This window comes from Styela clava, chromosome 10 (genome assembly GCF_964204865.1).
Source record: "Styela clava chromosome 10, kaStyClav1.hap1.2, whole genome shotgun sequence".
Classification (NCBI taxonomy): domain Eukaryota; kingdom Metazoa; phylum Chordata; class Ascidiacea; order Stolidobranchia; family Styelidae; genus Styela; species Styela clava.
In genome coordinates this window covers 8084921-8105097 of record NC_135259.1, presented here as the reverse complement: position 1 = coordinate 8105097, position 20177 = coordinate 8084921, and the positions used below count along the sequence as shown (strand labels likewise).

Below are 20177 nucleotides of genomic sequence, written 5' to 3'. Positions count from 1 at the left end.
TTGCGCAATATAAATAAAGTGTTTTATTGATGATATTTGAAAATTTAAATTAATTTTTTCGGTATATAGAATAAAAGAGTTAATTCTCTGTTAGGATAAGCTTTCTTTGTTAACCAGATATAGTAAAAAGTCGGATTTGATACACGCGTGGGTGGATGCGTGGGATAGGTTGTAGGTAATGGTATTTATACAATGCTCTAATTGATAATTAGCATATTATAAATTACTTAAGCAATGTCAGTGGTTGTTGATTTTGATGTCATGCAATTTCTAAATACTACGAATGCAATTATATTACAATTTTCATGTCATTAAAAATGATTCTTCATTGAAGCAGGTGGGTAAACAGCATGAATATGTTGAATATTATTCACATTTTGTTATTGCAAACTTTCTAAATGTTCAAATTAATTGATGTAAAATTTGCTACCTATTTGACAAAGTTGAGTAGATAGAATTCGAGATCTTGTTTGAATCTTGAAACTAAATTTGATGTCATGTTGTTCACAAGCAATGGTAAAACATGAGTTACAATATAATTGTCGAATTATGGTAGTATTTAAAATGTAATCAGGAATTACTATATATGAGTTGTATTGTTGATTTCACACATTTCAATTGTCATCGTAGTGTCTATCGTTGAAAGAAAGTGAAAGTTAAAACGTTTAAAATACCACCAAATTTGAACCGGACTGGAGTGGAATAGTTCAAATATTACATCGGGAACTACTTGCGGATCAACAAAGCATGACGTAAGCCTTCCCTATTTGTAATAGGAATAAAAGCATTTGAGAGTATGGGATATCTATATATCATAGCAAAAAAAACTGTTTTATACCACATGACGTTTTACATATGAACCTTATTTAAAAAAAATCGACATTTCTTTGTCCTTGCAGGATTCATTTCACCTACGCGAGTTTTCTTCCAATCGTACTCTACAAATTGTAGCTCTTACACTTCAGTTAATTCAATGAAATTAGCTTTTGTCGCTGATATTAAATTGGATTTGAAGTTTTGCGTAGTCATTTATTCATAATTAATAATTCGAAGCCACTAAAAACGTCAATAATATCGTATCCAGTCCTATTTTGTATACTCTGGGATCGCAGACGACACGAATAAAAATAAAAGGTTTCCCCAGCACTTCAACAGTTAACATTGGATTATGAATTCGATTTTAGATAATAAATCTCGAGGCATGCGGTTGTGAGATACATCAAATTTTGTTCTAGAAAATACAATTCGACTTAATATCATTTCAATTTTACATAAAAAAAACATTATTGTGTGAAACTATGATTTATCTTGTATGACTTCCGTGTTGACTGTATCTTTATAAACGCCATTTAAGAATCCGCGTACAAGGAATGCTCTTGGTATACACATCTTCCAAGTTCTGCGCAAATCTAGTTCTATTTAAACTATACCTAGAACTGAACAAAGCACTACTAATAAAGAGAATTTATTTTTGGCCACCAAAGTCCTGGCTTGTTCCTGTTTGTTCTGTCAATAAGTATAATTTGAATAAACAAATACGTCATTTGCAAATCAAGCTATAACAGCCACTACCACAAAGGGCCTTGATAAGCTGGGGAATATTATTATCAGGTGCTTTTCGCTATAAAATTTATTTCTTAGTTCCTTTTGGCGTTATACCTGAAAAAAAAAACTGAACCATAATTTATAAATATATATATATATATATATATGTAATTAACGTATGTTCGTATATCTATCTCATCTTAAAAGCTATAAACAATCTAACTGAGTCTACCAAGTACAAAATATGAGCTGGGGGGATAATTCTGATTTTCTCATCTCAATAAACCATAATTGGATACGAACATGAGAATAAATTTTCATCAATCAAAGACGAAAGTAGATGTTGAGAGTTTATTACATTCAATTATCCACCTAAATTTTGCTTGCGTTTAATTTAACTTTTAACTTGCGTTAATAGTATTGCCCGATTCTGAATCGCGTTCACTCTTCGGTGTGCTTTATTTTTAACATTATTTAATTAAAAATAAATCATACTTAAATTAAAATATGTAATTATGGGAGCCAGAAACAATTTGTTTTTCGGTCGCTGATTTTCTCTGATGTAATCTGCTGTCATAAAATCAGACTTGTGCAATGTCAGACTTCGATTGATATAATATGACTCTCCAGAGCAAGATTGCAACAAGACAAGCGGAAAGAAAACACACAGAAAATGCTATCACACTTTCAGCTACATGGTGATTTTGTGCAAAATTTTATCAGTTATTGTGCAAAGTAAAAATTTTCGAATCGTAACATAGGATTATTTTGATTTCGAGAATCGGTATTGATTAAAATGCAATGCTTCTAAGAAATTATTAACTAATCTTAAAATGGAATAAAATACATTGCGTATAGATATTAGAGCATTAACGGCCAAATCACAATGCCTCAGGCATTGTTCAAACATTTGTATATTTTGGCACAAAAACAAGTAGCGCGCTCTTGCAAATTTTATGTCAGTAGTACGTTTATAGGTTACCTGCGCTTCTGAATTGTAAAACAGAATTAATGTTACAGCGTAGCGAAGGTTGATTCGGGGTCTTATCTGACTAAATCACTCTTCTGACTAATGACTAGATCAGTCTTGTTAAAGTGACTTTCAACTTACTACAAATACTATAATAATGTATGATATTCGTTAAGTGTATACAATGAAAATATAGAAAGGTAACAATGTTCAAACGCAACATGTGCTTCATAACGACGTGTATACTGACAATTGTGTACTGTGTTTATATCTCAACTCACATATATAACGGATATATGGCGACAACCTACCAGCAAATGTCGTTTTCTAAAACTGAATATGAGGGAAGAGACAACTTTGAAGATTTTTCCAGTAAGCAAGCATCATTCACTCCTACCATATATCAATTAACGGAGGAAGAAGAAAAGCAGCTTACTGAGAAATTAAACCAAGCATCGAAAAATAGAAAGGTATGTTGATTGATAATTAAAGGCAAGTATGTTTAAATATAACTTAGTCGTAAATAATCAATAGAGATAAAATTCCCTTAAATAGAATTCTCCCCATTTGTTTTACGATATTGTGCAATGTGTTTCCAAGCAAATATTTTGAAGATCCGAAGAAAAATGGGTACTCCCGTATAATGTACCAGGTTAGGGTTAGGACATAATTTTATTCTGATTTTTCTTATTTTAGTTATATTACGAGTTCGGGGGACTGTTTGAGTTAGCCAAGTGAATATACCCCTACCCATAGGCTTCCGTCCCTTTACACAACTTGATGTAAAGTAGGCGAACAAAATTAGTTAACTCCATATGGGTACACATACTTATAGAGCGCCGAAAAAGAACTTGAAAACGGTATAACGGCAATGAAATCTATATCTCTTTTCTTTTGTCTATTTTCGGAGGTTATGGACTGGCAGAAATCTGATCAAGAATATATTATTTTTTATAAGCTATCACGTTCAGCTCATGTCTAGTTATCAGCATACATTATTTTTCTGCACTACAGTTATTTATTCAATTTTGAAGGTGATTGTGATCTGGGGCGGATTCAACAGACCCGAAAGAACTGGGAATGAAATGAATAGAAATTGTGGATACTGTAGCCTTGTCGCAAAGAATAATACAAGGGTGTGATTACTTTCAAAGTGTTTAATTTAGATTTATGGCAGGAAAATACTAGTAGGTAAAATTTGTAATGAAATTCCATCGAAAACTTGAATCTTTGTATTCCTTTCAGCTATTTGTCAAATTTTTCGTGGAGAATAGTTATAACGTTGATGTGAATTAAAAAATGTAGGGGATTTGAATAGAAGTATTACTCTTTTGTGCCTATTACATTGTTTCAAACGTAACTTACTGGTGATTTATACAGTGTGACATCCAAAAGCGGTATATTTTTATGTCTAGATAGTGGACAGTCATACAGCAGCTGTAGTGTTTACCTACAGAAAGGTGAACTTTGCGACTATGCCATCGAAATCATTAAGGTAATTTGTACTATTAAATAAGAATAAAGTTTGAAAAATCTCGTTTCACCCCCTTTCTCGTTTATATCCACAAAGATATTATTGATGTACGTCGCTTCACGTTAAGTTGTTTATTTCAGCTGAAGTATTTTGTAGTCTTTTCACTTTTTGCTGACGTTTCGTCTTGGCTTTGAACAAACTAGCGTAAAAGTACAATACAGTACTGGGGTTTTGAGGGATTAATCTTAAATGTGGGTCCAACATGAATTTTGCATGTTGCTGTCAAATTTCGGTAGATGTATATTTCATATTCTGGCATTGAATTTTCTGTAATCCAAAAACTATGTGCATCATTCTAAAGGTATATATATAGAAAGAATGGCACATATATACTCATGAATATGCGTAGCTATATTCAAGTACCATATACTATAGAAATAATAACGATTGTTTTTTTTTTACTAAAGTTTGATTTGTTTATATTCGACTTCAGACGTCCTGACCAGTTGTACATTTGGCTAAGTGGTGAATCTCCATCTTCTCTACAACAAAGATCGATGAACTTCACTTTTGAAACTGATCGACAATTCAATGCCACAATGACTTTAAGAAGGGATTCCGACATTTTTTATACCTACGGAAACGCCTTTTTTTCGCATCAAGCAGTAAACAAACTATTTGCAAAGGAATACGATGGAAAATTTGAAAATATGCTCAGAGTAAAAACAAATCATACCATAGCTATTATTTCGAACTGCATGTTTTCGCCTGCTGCACGTATCCGAATAAAAATCATAACAGAAATGTCAGAATATGGACTTAGAATAGATAAGTTCGGATCTTGCTTCAACAACACTTTAGAAAGAGCATCCCACTTAGAAATATTAAAAACCTATAAATTCTATCTCGCTTTTGAAAATTCTTACCACTGTAAAGACTATATCACTGAAAAATTCTTTAAAATTGGTTTGCAAAATGGTGTCGTACCAGTTGTGTGGGGTCCAAAACGGGATGACTACAACAGAGTTGCACCACCGAATTCTTTCATTCACGTTGACGATTTCTCTTCACTACAAGAACTAGTTTCATATCTTGACTTCTTGGATAATAACGATGAAGAGTATCTGAAGTATTTTGGGTAAGTTGTTTTGGACCTCCAGAAGTATATGCACCAAGATGGCGCACAACCTTAACATAGTATGTGTACCAGGTTAGGGGTCAGGGTGTGCGCCATCTTGGTGCATATACTTCGGGAGCGCCGTTGTTTTATATATACATATATATTGAAGTTTTTGCACACCTTTGTCACCCGGTGGCTTATTGCTCTGAACACAACATTGTGAATTTTCTCCAAAAGAAATATTTATATAAAATAAGTCCAACCACAGGAATAATTTCGTGGGATATATTCGAAATAGATAATTCATTCCATTATGTAAGTGAAAATATTTTCGGGATACTTGATTTAATAAATCTTCGATAGATTCGTATAATTTAAAAATTGTATAGATGTTAAACATTACAGTGATAGATTTGGACTCTTGTTAAAAAAAATTAAATGTCGAATTACCGTAATTTAAATCTAGTTCTACCTAAAAAAAAGTCAGACGATGACACAAGAAATTCTCCCATAAAACATGCAGTGATGGGAATTGACAATATTGTAATCTTTTGTTACAACTGTTTCATTAATATATTCTAACTTCTTCCATATCCTTCATATTTAAATCTAATGTGATGTTCGAAAAGTAGTTAATTGAGTTCACAGCCCGTTCAGCACGCACAATATTCTGATATTATTTACCCCAAGTCATTGTTCAACGACTGAAAGTTGATGGTAAAATGCATCAAGTTATAATAAATAAATTTTGTTCTGGAATTATATCTTTTTACTGAACTGAAACTCATTATCAAATGAGATCTACAGAGAAGTTCAGACATATTTTCTTTAAAGGAGAGAATTAAAATAACTCAATTTTTAAAATAGAAAAAATGAATTTTGATTTTTATCAACGTATAACTTCTGTACACTGTCATAATTCATATCAGTGTATCGCCTTGGCCTGATGGACTTGAGAACGTCAGACCATAAGCAAATTTTTAAAAATACCTTTGAATCAACATGCTTCTATATTTCATTTCATTTTGTTACAGTTGGTATCTTCTTCCAGGAGAAGATATGCCTAATTATGGAAGACAAACGGCATACTGTCAAATATGTCGAATTGTGAATGGAATCAACATAGATGAGCGTTTCAAGCCAGATTTCAATTCGATGAACCCAAAGATACCTCTTTTTACAAATGGAACGGCAAGACGGACAATTACAGAACATATGGAAAATGTGATTTATGGAAGAGAAGATATTGAATGCTTGGAGAGCGATCCTGATGTTTTTAAAAACGAGAAGTACAAACCTTTAAAATACGGATCTTCCCAATTATATGAAGTAAATAACTATACAAATGGGCTTCATAAGACAATAAATCAGCTTGAAAATGCCAGATAACAATAAACAAGAGCATTATCCTAAAATGTTCTCTAATTTCGGCATAAAACTTGATTCTTAGAATTAATGTGATCTTTATTTTTACAGTTATATCTTGTTTTGTCTCAGGAAGTTATGACTTTGATCAAACGAAAGTTTACGAATAGTCTCGCTGATTCGTTGAAAAAAAATATGCTTTACTTTTTCAATTTTATGATTAAAATTATTGTATGAAAATAAGGAAAATAGGCCAAGCTTTGGAGTGCTATCACAAAAAAGCAAAATTCTGCATTTTCTTTTTCCAAGTAAAATAACACTCATTGAATGAATATTATAAAAGTGGGTCGTATGGGAAATTCGAATTTTAAAAGAAGCTGGTAGTCGAAAACTTCTCACTTTTAGAAATGGATGAAATATTATAATAGAAATATTTGAAGTCGTGCTATATCAATGCACAAAATGATATTAACGAAATAATAGAACTTCCGTCGACAACGTTAACAAGGGGAAACATCCTTTAAGAAAATTAACGTTTTTGGCTTAAAAACCAATTCGAAACAGGGTAGTCGGTTTGAATATATGTTATTATATAATATGTTCCAGATTTTACATAGATATATATATATATACTTACTTGAATTAGTCATATAAAAATTGAAAATAGATACGAATATAAAAAGAATTCAATAATAAAATACGATCTTACATTACAGAAAAATATTTTTGTATATCAGCTCTTTGTCGTGCTATTTGTAATGTGACATTACTTCATCAATTATCGAGATAATTTGCAATATATTACCAATAAAAATCGCACATATACATTTGATGTTTGAGATATTAATAAGTAATACATGTACTGTATTATATTTGTAAGATAACGAAATCACACATTTCAATCGTAAAATTTGAAACCAGATCGATCACTGAATAGTCTTGGGACGTGTAGACCTACTGCGGTATTTATTCACGCTGTTTTGCGGCACCATAGACGGTGATCTACTATGTTCTGCGGAACATAAATGACAACTGCGATCGCTTTCTGGGCGGATATCGTTTCTCACGTCTTCCAATATTCTTCGGGAATAATCGTTCCGGTCTTGTTCTCGACCTTAAAAAAACAGCCCACGCTTTATATCGCTTATGCCAGAGCTGATGATGATGTTAACACAGAATGTTATTCTCTTGAATTTAAAAATATTGAATTAAATCCCTATACCCTTTGGGCTTTGGGATAGCTTTGCTGTGGAGTGAAAACATGTCGCAACCAAAAGTGAGTGTCCGATTTCCAATTAATTCGAGAACTCAGCCTGTTCACAATTGGTTGTCGTCCTCTTTTTTTCAAATTGCTTAATAGTCTTAAAGCTATAAAAACAAATATTAGCGTTTTATTTTGAAACCAAAATACCTATGTAATTAATCCGATAATGCGTGTTATCTATGTTTTCAACCAGAACTATTGGGACTCATATATGATCCTATATATACCTTACCAAGAGATAATGATCTTCTAACAGAAGCTGATCTATCCGATGTCGGAGAGCAAAAACTCGCAGATCTGTAATAGTTATATATTTTTATGTTGCACATTCTTGTTCTCCACGTTATCAAGTATTTGACAGAGCAAAATAGATTGAACTATTGAACAATTATAAGTTTATATGGTGAGCAGCTTACATTAGTAAATGAATAAATTACAGTGGTTCTCAACCATTTTTGATTCGCTACACAATAATAATAAAAATGCTGGGTCCGCCAGCTGAAAAAGAAATGAGAAAAATAGAATTGAAATTACTCAAAAATAGAGCGCATTTAACACGCGGGAAGTCATGTTGGTGAGAGCGCTCACAACTCGATCCCAATATCAGCCAAGTTTAAGTCTTAAAGATTGGTATCCGTTTTTAATTTTTCCGCTTTTATATGCATTCATTTTATATTGCCGAACGCGATATAATCGGGATGCTACTTATGTGCTATAATATGGTTCTAATATGATTGGTTAGTAAGAGTTAACATCCGTTACGTATACGTCTTATCGTGGACGTATGCTGAAAACAAAAGCAATTCAAGACACTTTTGCGTCGTACTCAAGCATGATCCTTGCCTGTAAATGTGTTCGTAATCACGGTCGCGCGTAATTTCTTTTCGCATATTTTCAATTCTAATTCCGCTCGCTCGCAACAGCGCGCATGCGTCTCGAGAAACTGCTGGCATAAAGCGGCTAAAATAAGATTTTCAACAAGATATCAGTGAAGTTTCTCGCACGTTTGAACAAAAAGTTATGACATTTTTTAGAAGCGATAAACAAGAGTCTCAGAGGGAGGGTGATTCAATTGGGATTTAAAAAAAATTGCTGATAGAAAAAAGTTCTACGTGAAATTATTGTGATTCGCGATCCCCTCAAGGGAGCCCCCAGGTTGGGAACCACTGGAATAAAACAATTATATTCAATACGACAAAACTTTTCGAATGGAGAATCACTCTGATTTTCTATTAAGACCTTACCTGCGAATCATTTCATTTCGGCGATACGCGGAGTTATCTGCACAAAAACACATGATTTTTATTTCAGATAATATTATAAATTTTAAACACAATTAGTGAAAATTCATCTTACCCGTCACGGGCGAACTTAACAAATCAACAAGTCTCTTTTGAAACATCTAAAAATAATATAACGAAAAAGTATAAATATAATTAAATTGCAACATGGTGTATCCTATCTCAATTGTGTTTTCAGTAGTAAATGAAGACATAAAGCTAAAATCTGACATTTGTGGATTTTGACGATACTTGATGGTATATCAAATGCAAAGTACTTGAAGAATAAGGAGAATGATAGGATTTTTAAGAAATATATTAAATACTTCGTGTGATCACAGAGCAAAGCATATATATACATCACAGACCAATGATATAGTGCATCGATAAAAAATTCTATATAAAGCACATTTAGATACGAGCCACAAGGTTCCAAAACACTCCAATAATAAATAGCAAAGTATACCCTAAGCTCTTCTATTTTCCCAATGGATTTCATGAGTTCATCTGACATTCTTCTGAGTTCATCTGACTTTTCTTTATTGTCATTTTTGAGAAGACTGTATCTTTCTCTTAGCCGTAAAATTTTGGCTTTTCTTTTATTTGCAAGGTCAGTGACGTCACGTAACTTGTTCTAGAAGTATGTAATGAAATTAAAATCAAGTAAAATTTCAAGTTAAAAATGTGTTTCATCAAAGTATTATCGAATTATTAAAGAGCCCACCTGTAGATTTTCGATATAATTAATAGTGAGTTCTCTGTTGCTAATTATCCCGGTCTCGAGAAAATCAGAGATTGAAATCCTGAATGTGCTATTATCATCCATATCAATTAAAGTATATAATACGACAATGTGAGCCTCATGTAAGAAGATGACATCATGTTGTTTAGGGGAAGAGATACATTCTATTAATACCTGCAATATAAAACATCCACATTTCGTTGTTGTTGAAAATAGCAAAACTACGTTGCATCTAAAATAACTAACCCAATGTTTTTTCGTAATCTATAACATAAATCAAATTCGTATATGGCGGTAGATATGCTGTTTACTAATAGCTATCTCTAATACACTAAAGACTGCCACATTCCATTATAATCACACGTCATGCAATGTCAAGTGCAAACCTTGACAATATGTATAGTAATTTCTCATTCTGATTTGAACACTACTTCTTTGTAGATAAAATAATCAAATCAAATTCCAGTCATCAAGATATAATATGTCTCGACGTTCCGGTTCGCATTTCATAGAAAGTAGCATTGTGTATTGTATGTAGTATTGTTTCACCAGGAGTCAAGTTACAGGCACAACAGTTACTTAAAACACTTACACAAATATGGCAAATTTACTCATGATCACTCTCACTATATAACAGGGCTAAGAATGACTTGGCTTTATTGGACATGAGTTGAACCGATTATAGATCGTTCTGCTAAATTCTTGTTGCTTTTGTTCAGAAAAAAATCCCATTCGTTTTACCTAATGTACCAAGCGATTTCAAATTTTCAACACTTAAACATATATCTATTGATTTTATCTGCTATTTTATTTTGAGTATCCGGAAGCACTTTTTATTTTGCCGCGCTCAACCGCGTACGTCACGATTACCCGCCGGACCTTTCTAGTAAAGCACACGCGATACTCTAGCGCGTAGCCGTACCGGTACCGATGCGCGACCCTTACAATACCATTGTTACTTCATACCTGCGGCGGTGGGGATGCAATTCGGATTAGAATCTTTTAAATGATCAGATAACAGACTTCATTGTCGCACGGGCCACAGTGTTGCGTTTAGTCATTGAACATTTGTGCCTATGAATTGAGCATTGCTTTCAAGTTAATATAAAACAAAAATTGCACGGCAAAATTATAATTATTGGGTATTTTTCCCGGAAGTTTTCTAACAAATCAGTTATTTATAATATATTACCTACAATGATTGATGCCGTATAGGCGTATACTAGCTAAATGTTGATGGCACATTAACAATAAAGAACAACTCCAAACGTAAAAATTGATTGATTTAAATCACCCACAAGGCGGAACAGTACGGCGAAATAAAATTAAAAACTACTTTATTTTGTATCTGATAACCTATTAATTCTACATCTAGTAAAAACATATTTTAGGAAATATTTTGATAAAATGAAATGTTCATATTTCAAATTTTTGTCATAGTTTACTAAATGATATCCATAACTGAAACTAGGGAGAATAGCTGTTGGTTTTAAATTAGTAATTGTAGTTCTTTTTTAAAATATAATTTCAAACAACGTTGCTTACAATTCAACAAATTGTCTTGTACTAGCAACAATAAGTCACTAGAATGAAAATGCTAGTTTAGATGAAAGATTCGACATGTAGGCTATTCGATCAATGGAGGTGAATCAAATGAATAAAATGACCAAAAAATGTTGTCATTGTTCCATTTTACAACGCAAATTTATCACTTTATTTCAATATCAACATAAACATCATTTATTCAACCAACTTCATTTGGAGAAAACTTTGAGTTCATTTATATTATTGTCAACTTGCTTCGGTCATTTCTTCCTCGATTTCTTCCATTCATTTACATATTTCCTTCCTTTCAATCCTAAAATTGCAACATATGAATACAAATGCGCATACATACCAAATCAGAGAATACGCATACATAAAACAGGTTCTCATATTAAAATTTGAGATGAGTTTTGAGTGAGATATGTCTCTGTATCTTGTTAGATAAAGTTTGTTCACAACAGGTGAATCAATTTGTTCGTAAAAAGAAAATACGAATAGTTGATAATTAATATGCTATAAAAAAATTTAAACTCAAAATTGGGACAAAAATTCGAAATTTTTAAAGTAAAGAACAACTTATATTGCTATTCTTTATTAGCGAGAATCGTACTCCTAGCTTAAACTTCAATCGTGTGTGATATCCCCTTCGACAATAATTATCCCATTAAAAACGATGATAAATTACGGGTATTAATCGCTTCTTTGACTGTAGAAATAAAATATCCTGGTTTCGACAGGAAATTTTAACAACGTGAGAAACAATATTTAAAATTTCGTTACTTTCTCCCTATTTGTCTAGAAATAATTGATGAAAGTACTTTATCTGTTGTAAATTATATCTAAATGGAATAAATGAAAAAATAGTTTTTGTTGAAAATGCTTTCGTTTTTTTTTTAAAATAACGTGAACAGTTTCGTTTGGCTATAACCCTCTATGCAACGTAATTGTTAGAATTCAAGTCGAATTTCGCAAACTGAATTATCGAATAATTGAGATTTTTAGCACCAATCGAAACGACTTCAAAATCATTGCAACGTCATTTTGATAAATACATATATATATTTATTCATTTTAACACCAAAGGAAATTAAGGACACGTCGCAATGAGTCATGAAAACCTAAAGGGCTGCGTGATGAAAACGGACTATTTTCTTGTTGGGTAATTGACTGGTTCTTGATCGCTCGTGAAAATTACGTCGATTAGTTTGTTTCTCGACAACATGAAATTATTAGAAATGCAAATAGGCCAGCTTCATACCAAATCTAGCTCCTTATATGTACAATGTTTACATTTAAATGTCATATGAATAGTAGTATGAAAAATTACGAGTAATACCTGTTAATATGTAATCAGTTGTTTGATTCCACAGATTGAACGTTCAAATCTAAACAAAATAGACTAGGCCTCAGGCTATATTTGTGAAACGCGTTGCAATAATTTTTTTAGCACGAACGAGTACAAGTTATAAATCTGTATATCAACACTGTGAAAGAATATACATAAATGAACGTTGAATTTTCGACATCCATACAAAGCCCCTAGAAGCGATTGATAAAGCTACCGCCATAATTGGAAATGTGTTAATTTGTAAACCCTGTATAGTTTGTAATGTGTTGAAATTTTACAACCACAGACTTGCTTGCGCTGTATGTAAGTCAAAATATCAAATTCGCGCTCATTACATTACCAGCGTTTTTTTCTCACATATCTGATCTTGAAAGTCACGAGACGTCTACCGATATTTTCAGTTTCTTTTGCAGGTTAGCGTTAAAGAGTAAGACAGCTTAGTCGTGAAAAAATTGTTTCCCTGGTAATACCTGGAAAATTTTTCCAAATAAGGTATAGGTTTCTATACTTAAAATTGTTGATATATTTTCCTGCAATTTAAAGGTAGGCCTATACGATCATTTCAAGGTTAATGTAAAAATAGTAAAGAAAGTGTTTAGTTGTAATAATAAGATAATTATTTTATAATTCACCTAAGCTAGTGTTTAGGTAAAGGACTTTCGCAATCACTTTTCCAGTCGCTTAAAGCGGATAGTTCTTCGTAGTACTCTCATTCTGTGAGGCTACGTTTCGTCTGCCCGTCTGTTTATATGAATGGTATAGTATTGCACTATTGCGCCATCTCAGTTCACGTTTTGCGTCTGCTGATGTCGATAGCGCCTACAAAGCACCGGATTTAGGAATAAAAATTTATCTCTTTTCGCATCTTCGACGTAGCTCGCGGATTTGTGTTTAGAGTATCTTATTTTTAAAATGTATCACTGTTGCCTTGTATATGTTACATTTCATGTATTTGCACAATCTAAACGCTTGGGCAAACAATATACATTCGTATTGCCAACTAGTTTCACTTTGATACGTTTGTTTGAATCTGTAGCGTAAACAGCATATCGGCGCTTACCCACAGTTTATTACAAATATATTACAATAAGGAAGAAATTCATTTTAATTATAATTTTAAAATATATAAACTCGACTCGGTTGATTACTACTATAAAAAATAACAAGTATAATAATTATGTTGATTCTACCTAGAGAAACAATTTGGTAGCAGGTTACGTCAATTAAACATTATGATTCGTCTGTAAAAGATTTTTTTGTAAGACTATGTATAACAATTTAGTAAGTCATTCATTTCATACCTTTGAAATGGGTTGGAAACTTGAAAATGCCCTATTTCTAATAATTCTCCAATATCGACAAAGTTTATTCGGTGCAGCCCCTAAAAATTCTGATACCGGTACAGATTTGTTACACGCAAGAAAATGGAGATATCGAAATTATTACGTCTTAGTGATATGTCATTATGTCAACAAGTATGATATTAACCAGAAATGTTCTCGTTCTATAGAAACTGAACATAGCCCACTAAGACAGATAGTAACGCTGTAAATATGTGTAAATAAATCGTATCTCTAGCGTCCATGACTTTACGGGTAAGATTTACCGGAAATCTACCGTGAAAACTAAAATAGTATTAGTGCTAGAAAACAGAATACGGACGGAGGAGTTCGAAATCACTGCAAATCTATATGTGAATGTAAGAAATGGCATTGTGTCTGAATGAATCTTGGAGGGGTTCATGTCATATCAAACGGCATCCACGTATATATATATATATAATTTTATAAATACAGAGAAATTTTTAAGGTCGTTGCACAAGGACGAGTAATATACAGTAAATTACAATCGGATTATAATTCGATCAAAGTTTTTTTTTATCGAAACAATCACACTTTTGTGAGGAATGGTCTCATCGGTCTGTTCAGTGAGTTGAAAAGATCACAGTCCAGCGATTCATATAGCATAGTTCGTTCTAGCCAGCAGACGAGGTAATGAGCAGTCTACGCGCCTGGCAAGTATGATATATTATCAGAATTTATCCGTCGCAAAACATCATATTGCAGGTAGCACCTCGTTGCTGTGAACTTCAACTAATTATTAGGTTTCCATGATAATTAGAAACATAAAATTAAAATGAATTTGAGGATATCAATGGAGTCAATCGAAGAACATTTGCTAAACATTTATATAAGTAATATTGTAATTATAAAAATGATTTAAACAACAAAAACACCAACTTAAATTGGATTTATAGCTTCACTAAGATTGTTTATTATTCAAAATTTCTGGCAAATGACTTTCGATTAATGCCATCTTTTCAATTTTGAGGTCTTAGAATAGTCTTCAAACAGTAACTTAAATAAATAAATGTACATCGCAAAATATCATTTATTTCCTAATTATGCCGTCTTTAATATTTTATCCTTGTTGAAAACTATTATGCTTTTATTATAAATTTTTGCTCATCATTTTTTAGCTGAAATAATTGAATTTTCATATAAGTTACCACACAAATTAGGTAATCAATTTTGCTCGCCTTCACTCTACCTTTTTTATTTTTGTAATATTATTAGAGAATAGTATATACAAATCGCATATATTACTGTAAGTAGGTCGGAGAACGTAAACTCGTATAGAGTAGGTTTTGTTATACATTTTGGGAGATATTACTTTTGACAAGTATATGGAATATGGCCTCTTTCAGTAACATAGCTGAAAGGTTCGATAACTTCGGCATTAGAACTCAAGCGGAGCAAGATGTGCTGAAACTGCGGGTAAGAGAATTATCTGTTATAATACAGCAACTAGTTTGCCATGTTCGATTCGGATTGGCTTGGCCTAATATTTTAACGTGATACTATTTAAGAATTTTTAACTGTAGAACGGGATTTACAGCGGATGTGTTTCGAAATAACTTGTCATGTTCTCATTAAGCTGATATGTCTCTAGTTAATGAGAATTTAATCAGGGGTGTCAAACTTGTAGATATTCGGGGGCCACATTGCATGCAAGAATTTGTGCCGGGGTCCGCATGTAATTCAGGGACACTAAACACATAAAATAGTATGCACGATTTTAATTGTAATTCAATTAATCGCCTTTTAGAGCTGGGTTAAGGAAATTTAGATCCCGCGTTAAAAAATGTATTACTTTTGGATATAGACCTTGCAGAATGCGACAATTATTGATCGATGCTCGAGGGACAACGCTGCAATAAATTATAAATCATCGCAACAGGCAAAGCTTGATTAGAGTAATAACACAATATTTATGACGGTTGGCGATAATATATATATATATACAATATATTTTCGGTATTCATAATACATTTTTTCAATTTTACAGGAAGAACTCTTTATAATAAGACAAGAGCGAGATACTTACAGGAAAGAATGTATGAAGTTGAGACAGGTATATCTATCTCATATAAAATCATTATTTTCAAAGTGTGAAACGCTTGATATATATATATGTATATATATGTCATAATCAACTTTTTTAAACATTTTTATATTCAGTTGCTAAAGATAAAAAACGAAGCAGAAAGGGAGAGGAATGAAGCATTGCAGAGAATGCTAAACGCCCAAGTTTTGGAGAGTCGATTGTCAAGATTGATATATAGTGGCGCTGAATTAAGTGATTCAGACGAGGAATTGAATTATGGAATTCTACGCCATGTGCAGCCTCAAAGAGACCGGGAAGAAGGTATTAAAATTTTCGTTTTTCCATTCCGCATTTTTAGATTACAATGTTGGATTTTGGGTCAAACACTACAAATAACCCGCTTCATATATATATTAGTTAAAGAAAAATTTGTGCCCTTTCTTCAATGCTCTTGCCACTTTTAAATGCTAATAAATTTTGAATTGTGTTCACAGATGTTGATACACTATATTCAAACATTACAACAACAAGCGCACAAGAGGCGACTGATGACATCAAGTAAGATTTATATTACATTATATATTATATATATAGTTGAGAATTTCGCGTTTAATGTGCCTTGTTCTCAGTAAGACCGGGCATTTTCGAATAACTGATAATTTCAGAATCCAATCGAATATTTTTTTCGAATCGAATCTCGAATAGCCTACTTGGAAGATTTGTAATTGCATGTGACTTTTCTATTTTTATTACCAAATTACTGAAATCATAGAATCTATTACTCAGACACAAAAAAAATGTTTCACAAGTAACTCACTAGGAACAAAGGAATAATCTATATATATGTTAGAATTGCATTTCTAAAAATATTTCTTCAATAAGAAAAAATTGATAAATTCACCTCGACCTTCGGTGGACAAAAAAAATAGAATGGCGTCGATTCGGAATTTTCGTCTGAATGGATTCGAATAATTTACTATTGGATATACTCAGCCCGAGTTACCAGTTACTATATTGGACATTTATGATAGATAGCAACACGATGGATGGTTGGACATTTTATAATAAATACAAGCGTCCTTACACGCATTCAACAATTGTTGAACACAATAGCAAGAAAAATTTAGGAAATTTTCATTTATTGAATTATGACAGTGAAAATTGACTACAACAACGCTTATTTTAGATCTCTCGAACCAACACAAGTAAAAGTTCACATCGATCACAACGAAGAAATTGCGACAGGGTCAGATTATCTAGCTCCTGATCTTCCACCCAGGCCATCCAGTTTTTCAACTGCAGCCGCTCCCCGAAGACCCCAAATTTCTTCAGTTGGGAATATGGCAAGACTGAGTAGATCAGAAGCTGCGTTGTCTAACAATCGTCCGAAAAAGACTAAATTTGTGAAAAAATGGTTTCGAAAATCTAAGCAAGCCAAAGATGAAAATCGTGAATATATTCATAAATTTTAAGACATATAGCATTTATACAAATAAATGCCGGGGGAGTCTTACAAAAAAGGAGGTATTCTGCCAAATCATATACCTCATATTTCAGAATTACTATCTTCTACCATGTCCAGTCGTTGTCGTATTTAATCTTGTAGCGACCCTCATTCTTGGAGATTTGCCGACGTGGCTTACCCAATGCATTTTTGATTAGTTTTTTATTTATCTTTTTTTGACATTATTACTCGCTGGTGATTTGTGGCTTACCCAATGTATTTTAGATTCAATATTTATTTATCTTTTTTTAACATTATTACTCGCTGCTTTCATTTTTCAAACTTTTTAACAAAAGTTTCGATAGTCTGATGACGCACGCAAGGAAGTTTATTTTTCTTAGAAAAAATATCAGAAATACACAAATAAATGAACAGATACAATACAGAACAAGGAAAACATATTCGATCCAACAGCAGTCAGCTGTTAAAATGGAACAGCAAATGTTGGGTGAAATATCAGGTATCGATCTTTCGGCAAGAACAGTGATCGGCCTTTCCTGAGTAACCGATGCGCAACTTTTTGTGCCTATACTTCATATTTTGTTGACGGTTGTTATATATACTTGTTGAACTCATTATATTTTGTAAACAGTAATAAAATTCACTGTAAACAACCTTGGTCACATTTCCAAGGCTTGCCAAACAATGAGACGTGTCAAGCATTGGGAGAATACGGTCGCCACCGCACAAAACATTAAACGAAAAGGTTTGCAGATAATGGTTTATCAACGGGATCAACATACGAACAATCAACGACCATACAAGACGTTCAGCTCGTGGTTTTATCGCAATATGAAAGGGACATTAGGTAACATAACAGAATCAAAATATATTGGATCAGGAATATGAATAAAAGTATGGAATTGAAATTCAACTGTCAGCAAGATACTGCAATTTTTATTTGGAAATTAAAAAAAAATCGAACAATCTCTTTGGTACGATATATGCATAAAATTTTTGTAATGTAACACGATATAACCAGGTCAATTCATAACGTTTTTACATATTCATTTCATGGCGTACTATTGTTTTGTGTGTATCCTGTTTTTGAGGACATTGGCTTCATTATTTTGCATACATGTTTACGCGTGATTAGTCAGTTAGTGTTTTTCTGATGATTGTTTTTATGAGTGCATGTGCACATAATTTACCAGCATTGTTTTGATTCGTTTGTATGTGTCTTAAACCACTTTATCACATTTTCATCGATGTCAAATCAATGTAGTTTTTCATGGCTTTTGACCGTTCTCGTCACCTTATTACATTACACCTACTCTTGTTGCCTTTGTATCAGATTGAATTGGTATTTATTGGCCTAAGTATTTTAAAAGTATACAACAGCCCAAAAGTTTAATACATTCGCGTGCTTATTTTTGGCCCAAGATTTGTTTAACAAGATTTTGTTGTATATTGGTGTGCGGGCACATGATACTCAACTTGTTTTAAACTTTTTTAAAGGCTTTGCTTGCTCGCTCTCGAGAATTCTCTCCATTTATAATTTGTGTGTATTGTCAGATTGCGGAGTTTTCAAAATAAACTATCTAACTACCGGAATCCGGCAGGGATAATAGAAGTGCAGATGAAACGTTTCATTCTTTCAGCATATAAAGGTATATCTTGTGTTCGTGAGTGTTATTGTTTAAAATGTGGCTCTTCGCTGTAATAAACTAAGAAATGAGGCTCTTGATCTCCGACTGGTTGGCCACCCCCGTATTAATGGAATGGCTCGTATTAGTAATAACCAACCACAAGTAATATATACTTGAATCAGTGAGTGGGTAACTCTACTTCATACTGTTTTTGAAATCCCGGTATCGGGATATCCTGGGATTGAGCGTAAAATCTCGGGATCAAGCGAAAACTTGCATGACAATAAAAGCAAGTATTTATTTCATGTAATATCGACGCAGAAATATTAGAGCATCTAGGGCAGGGGTCACCCAACGCGTTGCCCGCGGGCTCCAAGTCGCCCGCGAGGACCATATGAGTCGCCCGCAGGTCTGTTCCAAACTAAGCTTAATAACGGCTCTTATAAGTAAGCTACATCAATTAAATTTTCTCCTGCTATTTTAGTATAAATCACACTTATATGGGAACTAGAAATGACACTATAATAATTATTGTAACCATCAACCTTATTTTTATTTGACCTCAGTAATGTGACGGGTCAATTAACACTCTTCCAATTATGACATCACACTGAGATCACTTTCCACGAACCCGCGTTTTTTCTTGTCCGTTGGTTAGCGGAGCAGTATGGTGGCCCATCGTTGTCACGCGTAAAATTGAAAATAAAAATAAAATAAAAAACCGATAATAAAAAAATTTTTGTGAAAAAACATAAAAATAATTAAAAAAAAAATGAAAAAAAAAAATTAAAATTAAAAAAAAATAAATAAATGAAAACAAAAAAAAAAAAAATTGAAAAAAAAAAATTGAATAAAAAGAAAATAAAAAGGTTGACAACGATGGTCCGCCTCGTGGCCCATCGTTGTCACGCGTTTTTATTTTTAGAAAATTTGCTTCTGCTTGGGACCAACGTTGTCAGGCATAATCCTACGCGCACAAATGTGTTCCCTGGGTTTCAAACTCACTACTGATTTTCTTGAGCAATATTCAATATGAAAATGTTC

General features: G+C 32.7%; 3 protein-coding genes across 6 annotated transcripts; 2 read left to right on the top strand and 1 right to left on the bottom strand.

The window, feature by feature from the left end:
* The first annotated feature begins 226 nt into the window (after positions 1-226).
* LOC120337737 (4-galactosyl-N-acetylglucosaminide 3-alpha-L-fucosyltransferase FUT6-like) lies at positions 227-6649 on the top strand. 4 transcript variants are annotated; one of them, XM_078117465.1, is made up of 7 exons: positions 227-337; positions 631-752; positions 2830-2985; positions 3550-3651; positions 3931-4010; positions 4483-5127; positions 6144-6649. In XM_078117465.1, exons 3-7 carry the CDS (start codon positions 2833-2835, stop codon positions 6496-6498), a joined length of 1335 nt encoding a protein of 444 aa, XP_077973591.1. In that variant the 5' UTR covers positions 227-337; positions 631-752; positions 2830-2832; the 3' UTR covers positions 6499-6649. The 4 variants fall into 4 exon arrangements, with proteins under 4 accessions (XP_077973591.1, XP_077973590.1, XP_039261552.2 ...); XM_078117464.1 differs by lacking the exons at positions 227-337; positions 631-752 and adding an exon at positions 765-2243; XM_039405618.2 differs by lacking the exons at positions 227-337; positions 631-752 and having other exon boundaries at positions 2251-2985.
* LOC144428352 (uncharacterized) lies at positions 5856-9930 on the bottom strand. Its single transcript, XM_078117467.1, has 6 exons — positions 9743-9930; positions 9485-9652; positions 9095-9140; positions 8983-9019; positions 7971-8035; positions 5856-7588 (listed from the first exon to the last, which is right to left on the bottom strand). Exons 1-6 carry the CDS (start codon positions 9842-9844, stop codon positions 7401-7403), a joined length of 606 nt encoding a protein of 201 aa, XP_077973593.1. The 5' UTR covers positions 9845-9930; the 3' UTR covers positions 5856-7400.
* A 5304-nt stretch (positions 9931-15234) lies between these two features.
* On the top strand, positions 15235-19771 carry LOC120337532 (uncharacterized). The gene is made up of 5 exons (XM_039405347.2): positions 15235-15430; positions 16002-16067; positions 16175-16361; positions 16535-16598; positions 17227-19771. Exons 1-5 carry the CDS (start codon positions 15347-15349, stop codon positions 17510-17512), a joined length of 687 nt encoding a protein of 228 aa, XP_039261281.2. The 5' UTR covers positions 15235-15346; the 3' UTR covers positions 17513-19771.
* The last annotated feature ends 406 nt before the right edge of the window (positions 19772-20177 follow it).

What these genes read in the sequence shown, in the direction of transcription:
- LOC120337737 (XM_039405618.2), top strand. Translation starts at nt 2,722, where the DNA reads ATGTTCAAACGCAACATGTGCTTCATAACGACGTGTATACTGACAATT. An exon ending in TCGCAAAGAATAATACAAGG is followed by an intron (nt 3,652 to 3,930) that starts GTGTGATTACTT and finishes TTTTATGTCTAG; the next exon opens with ATAGTGGACAGTCATACAGC. An exon ending in GAGTATCTGAAGTATTTTGG is followed by an intron (nt 5,128 to 6,143) that starts GTAAGTTGTTTT and finishes ATTTTGTTACAG; the next exon opens with TTGGTATCTTCTTCCAGGAG.
- LOC120337532 (XM_039405347.2), top strand. Translation starts at nt 15,347, where the DNA reads ATGGCCTCTTTCAGTAACATAGCTGAAAGGTTCGATAACTTCGGCATT. An exon ending in AAGATGTGCTGAAACTGCGG is followed by an intron (nt 15,431 to 16,001) that starts GTAAGAGAATTA and finishes TCAATTTTACAG; the next exon opens with GAAGAACTCTTTATAATAAG. An exon ending in GAGGCGACTGATGACATCAA is followed by an intron (nt 16,599 to 17,226) that starts GTAAGATTTATA and finishes CGCTTATTTTAG; the next exon opens with ATCTCTCGAACCAACACAAG.
- LOC144428352 (XM_078117467.1), bottom strand. Translation starts at nt 9,844, where the DNA reads ATGGATGATAATAGCACATTCAGGATTTCAATCTCTGATTTTCTCGAG. An exon ending in GTTAAGTTCGCCCGTGACGG is followed by an intron (nt 9,020 to 9,094) that starts GTAAGATGAATT and finishes GTTTTTGTGCAG; the next exon opens with ATAACTCCGCGTATCGCCGA. An exon ending in TAGAAGATCATTATCTCTTG is followed by an intron (nt 7,589 to 7,970) that starts GTAAGGTATATA and finishes TGTTTTTTTAAG; the next exon opens with GTCGAGAACAAGACCGGAAC.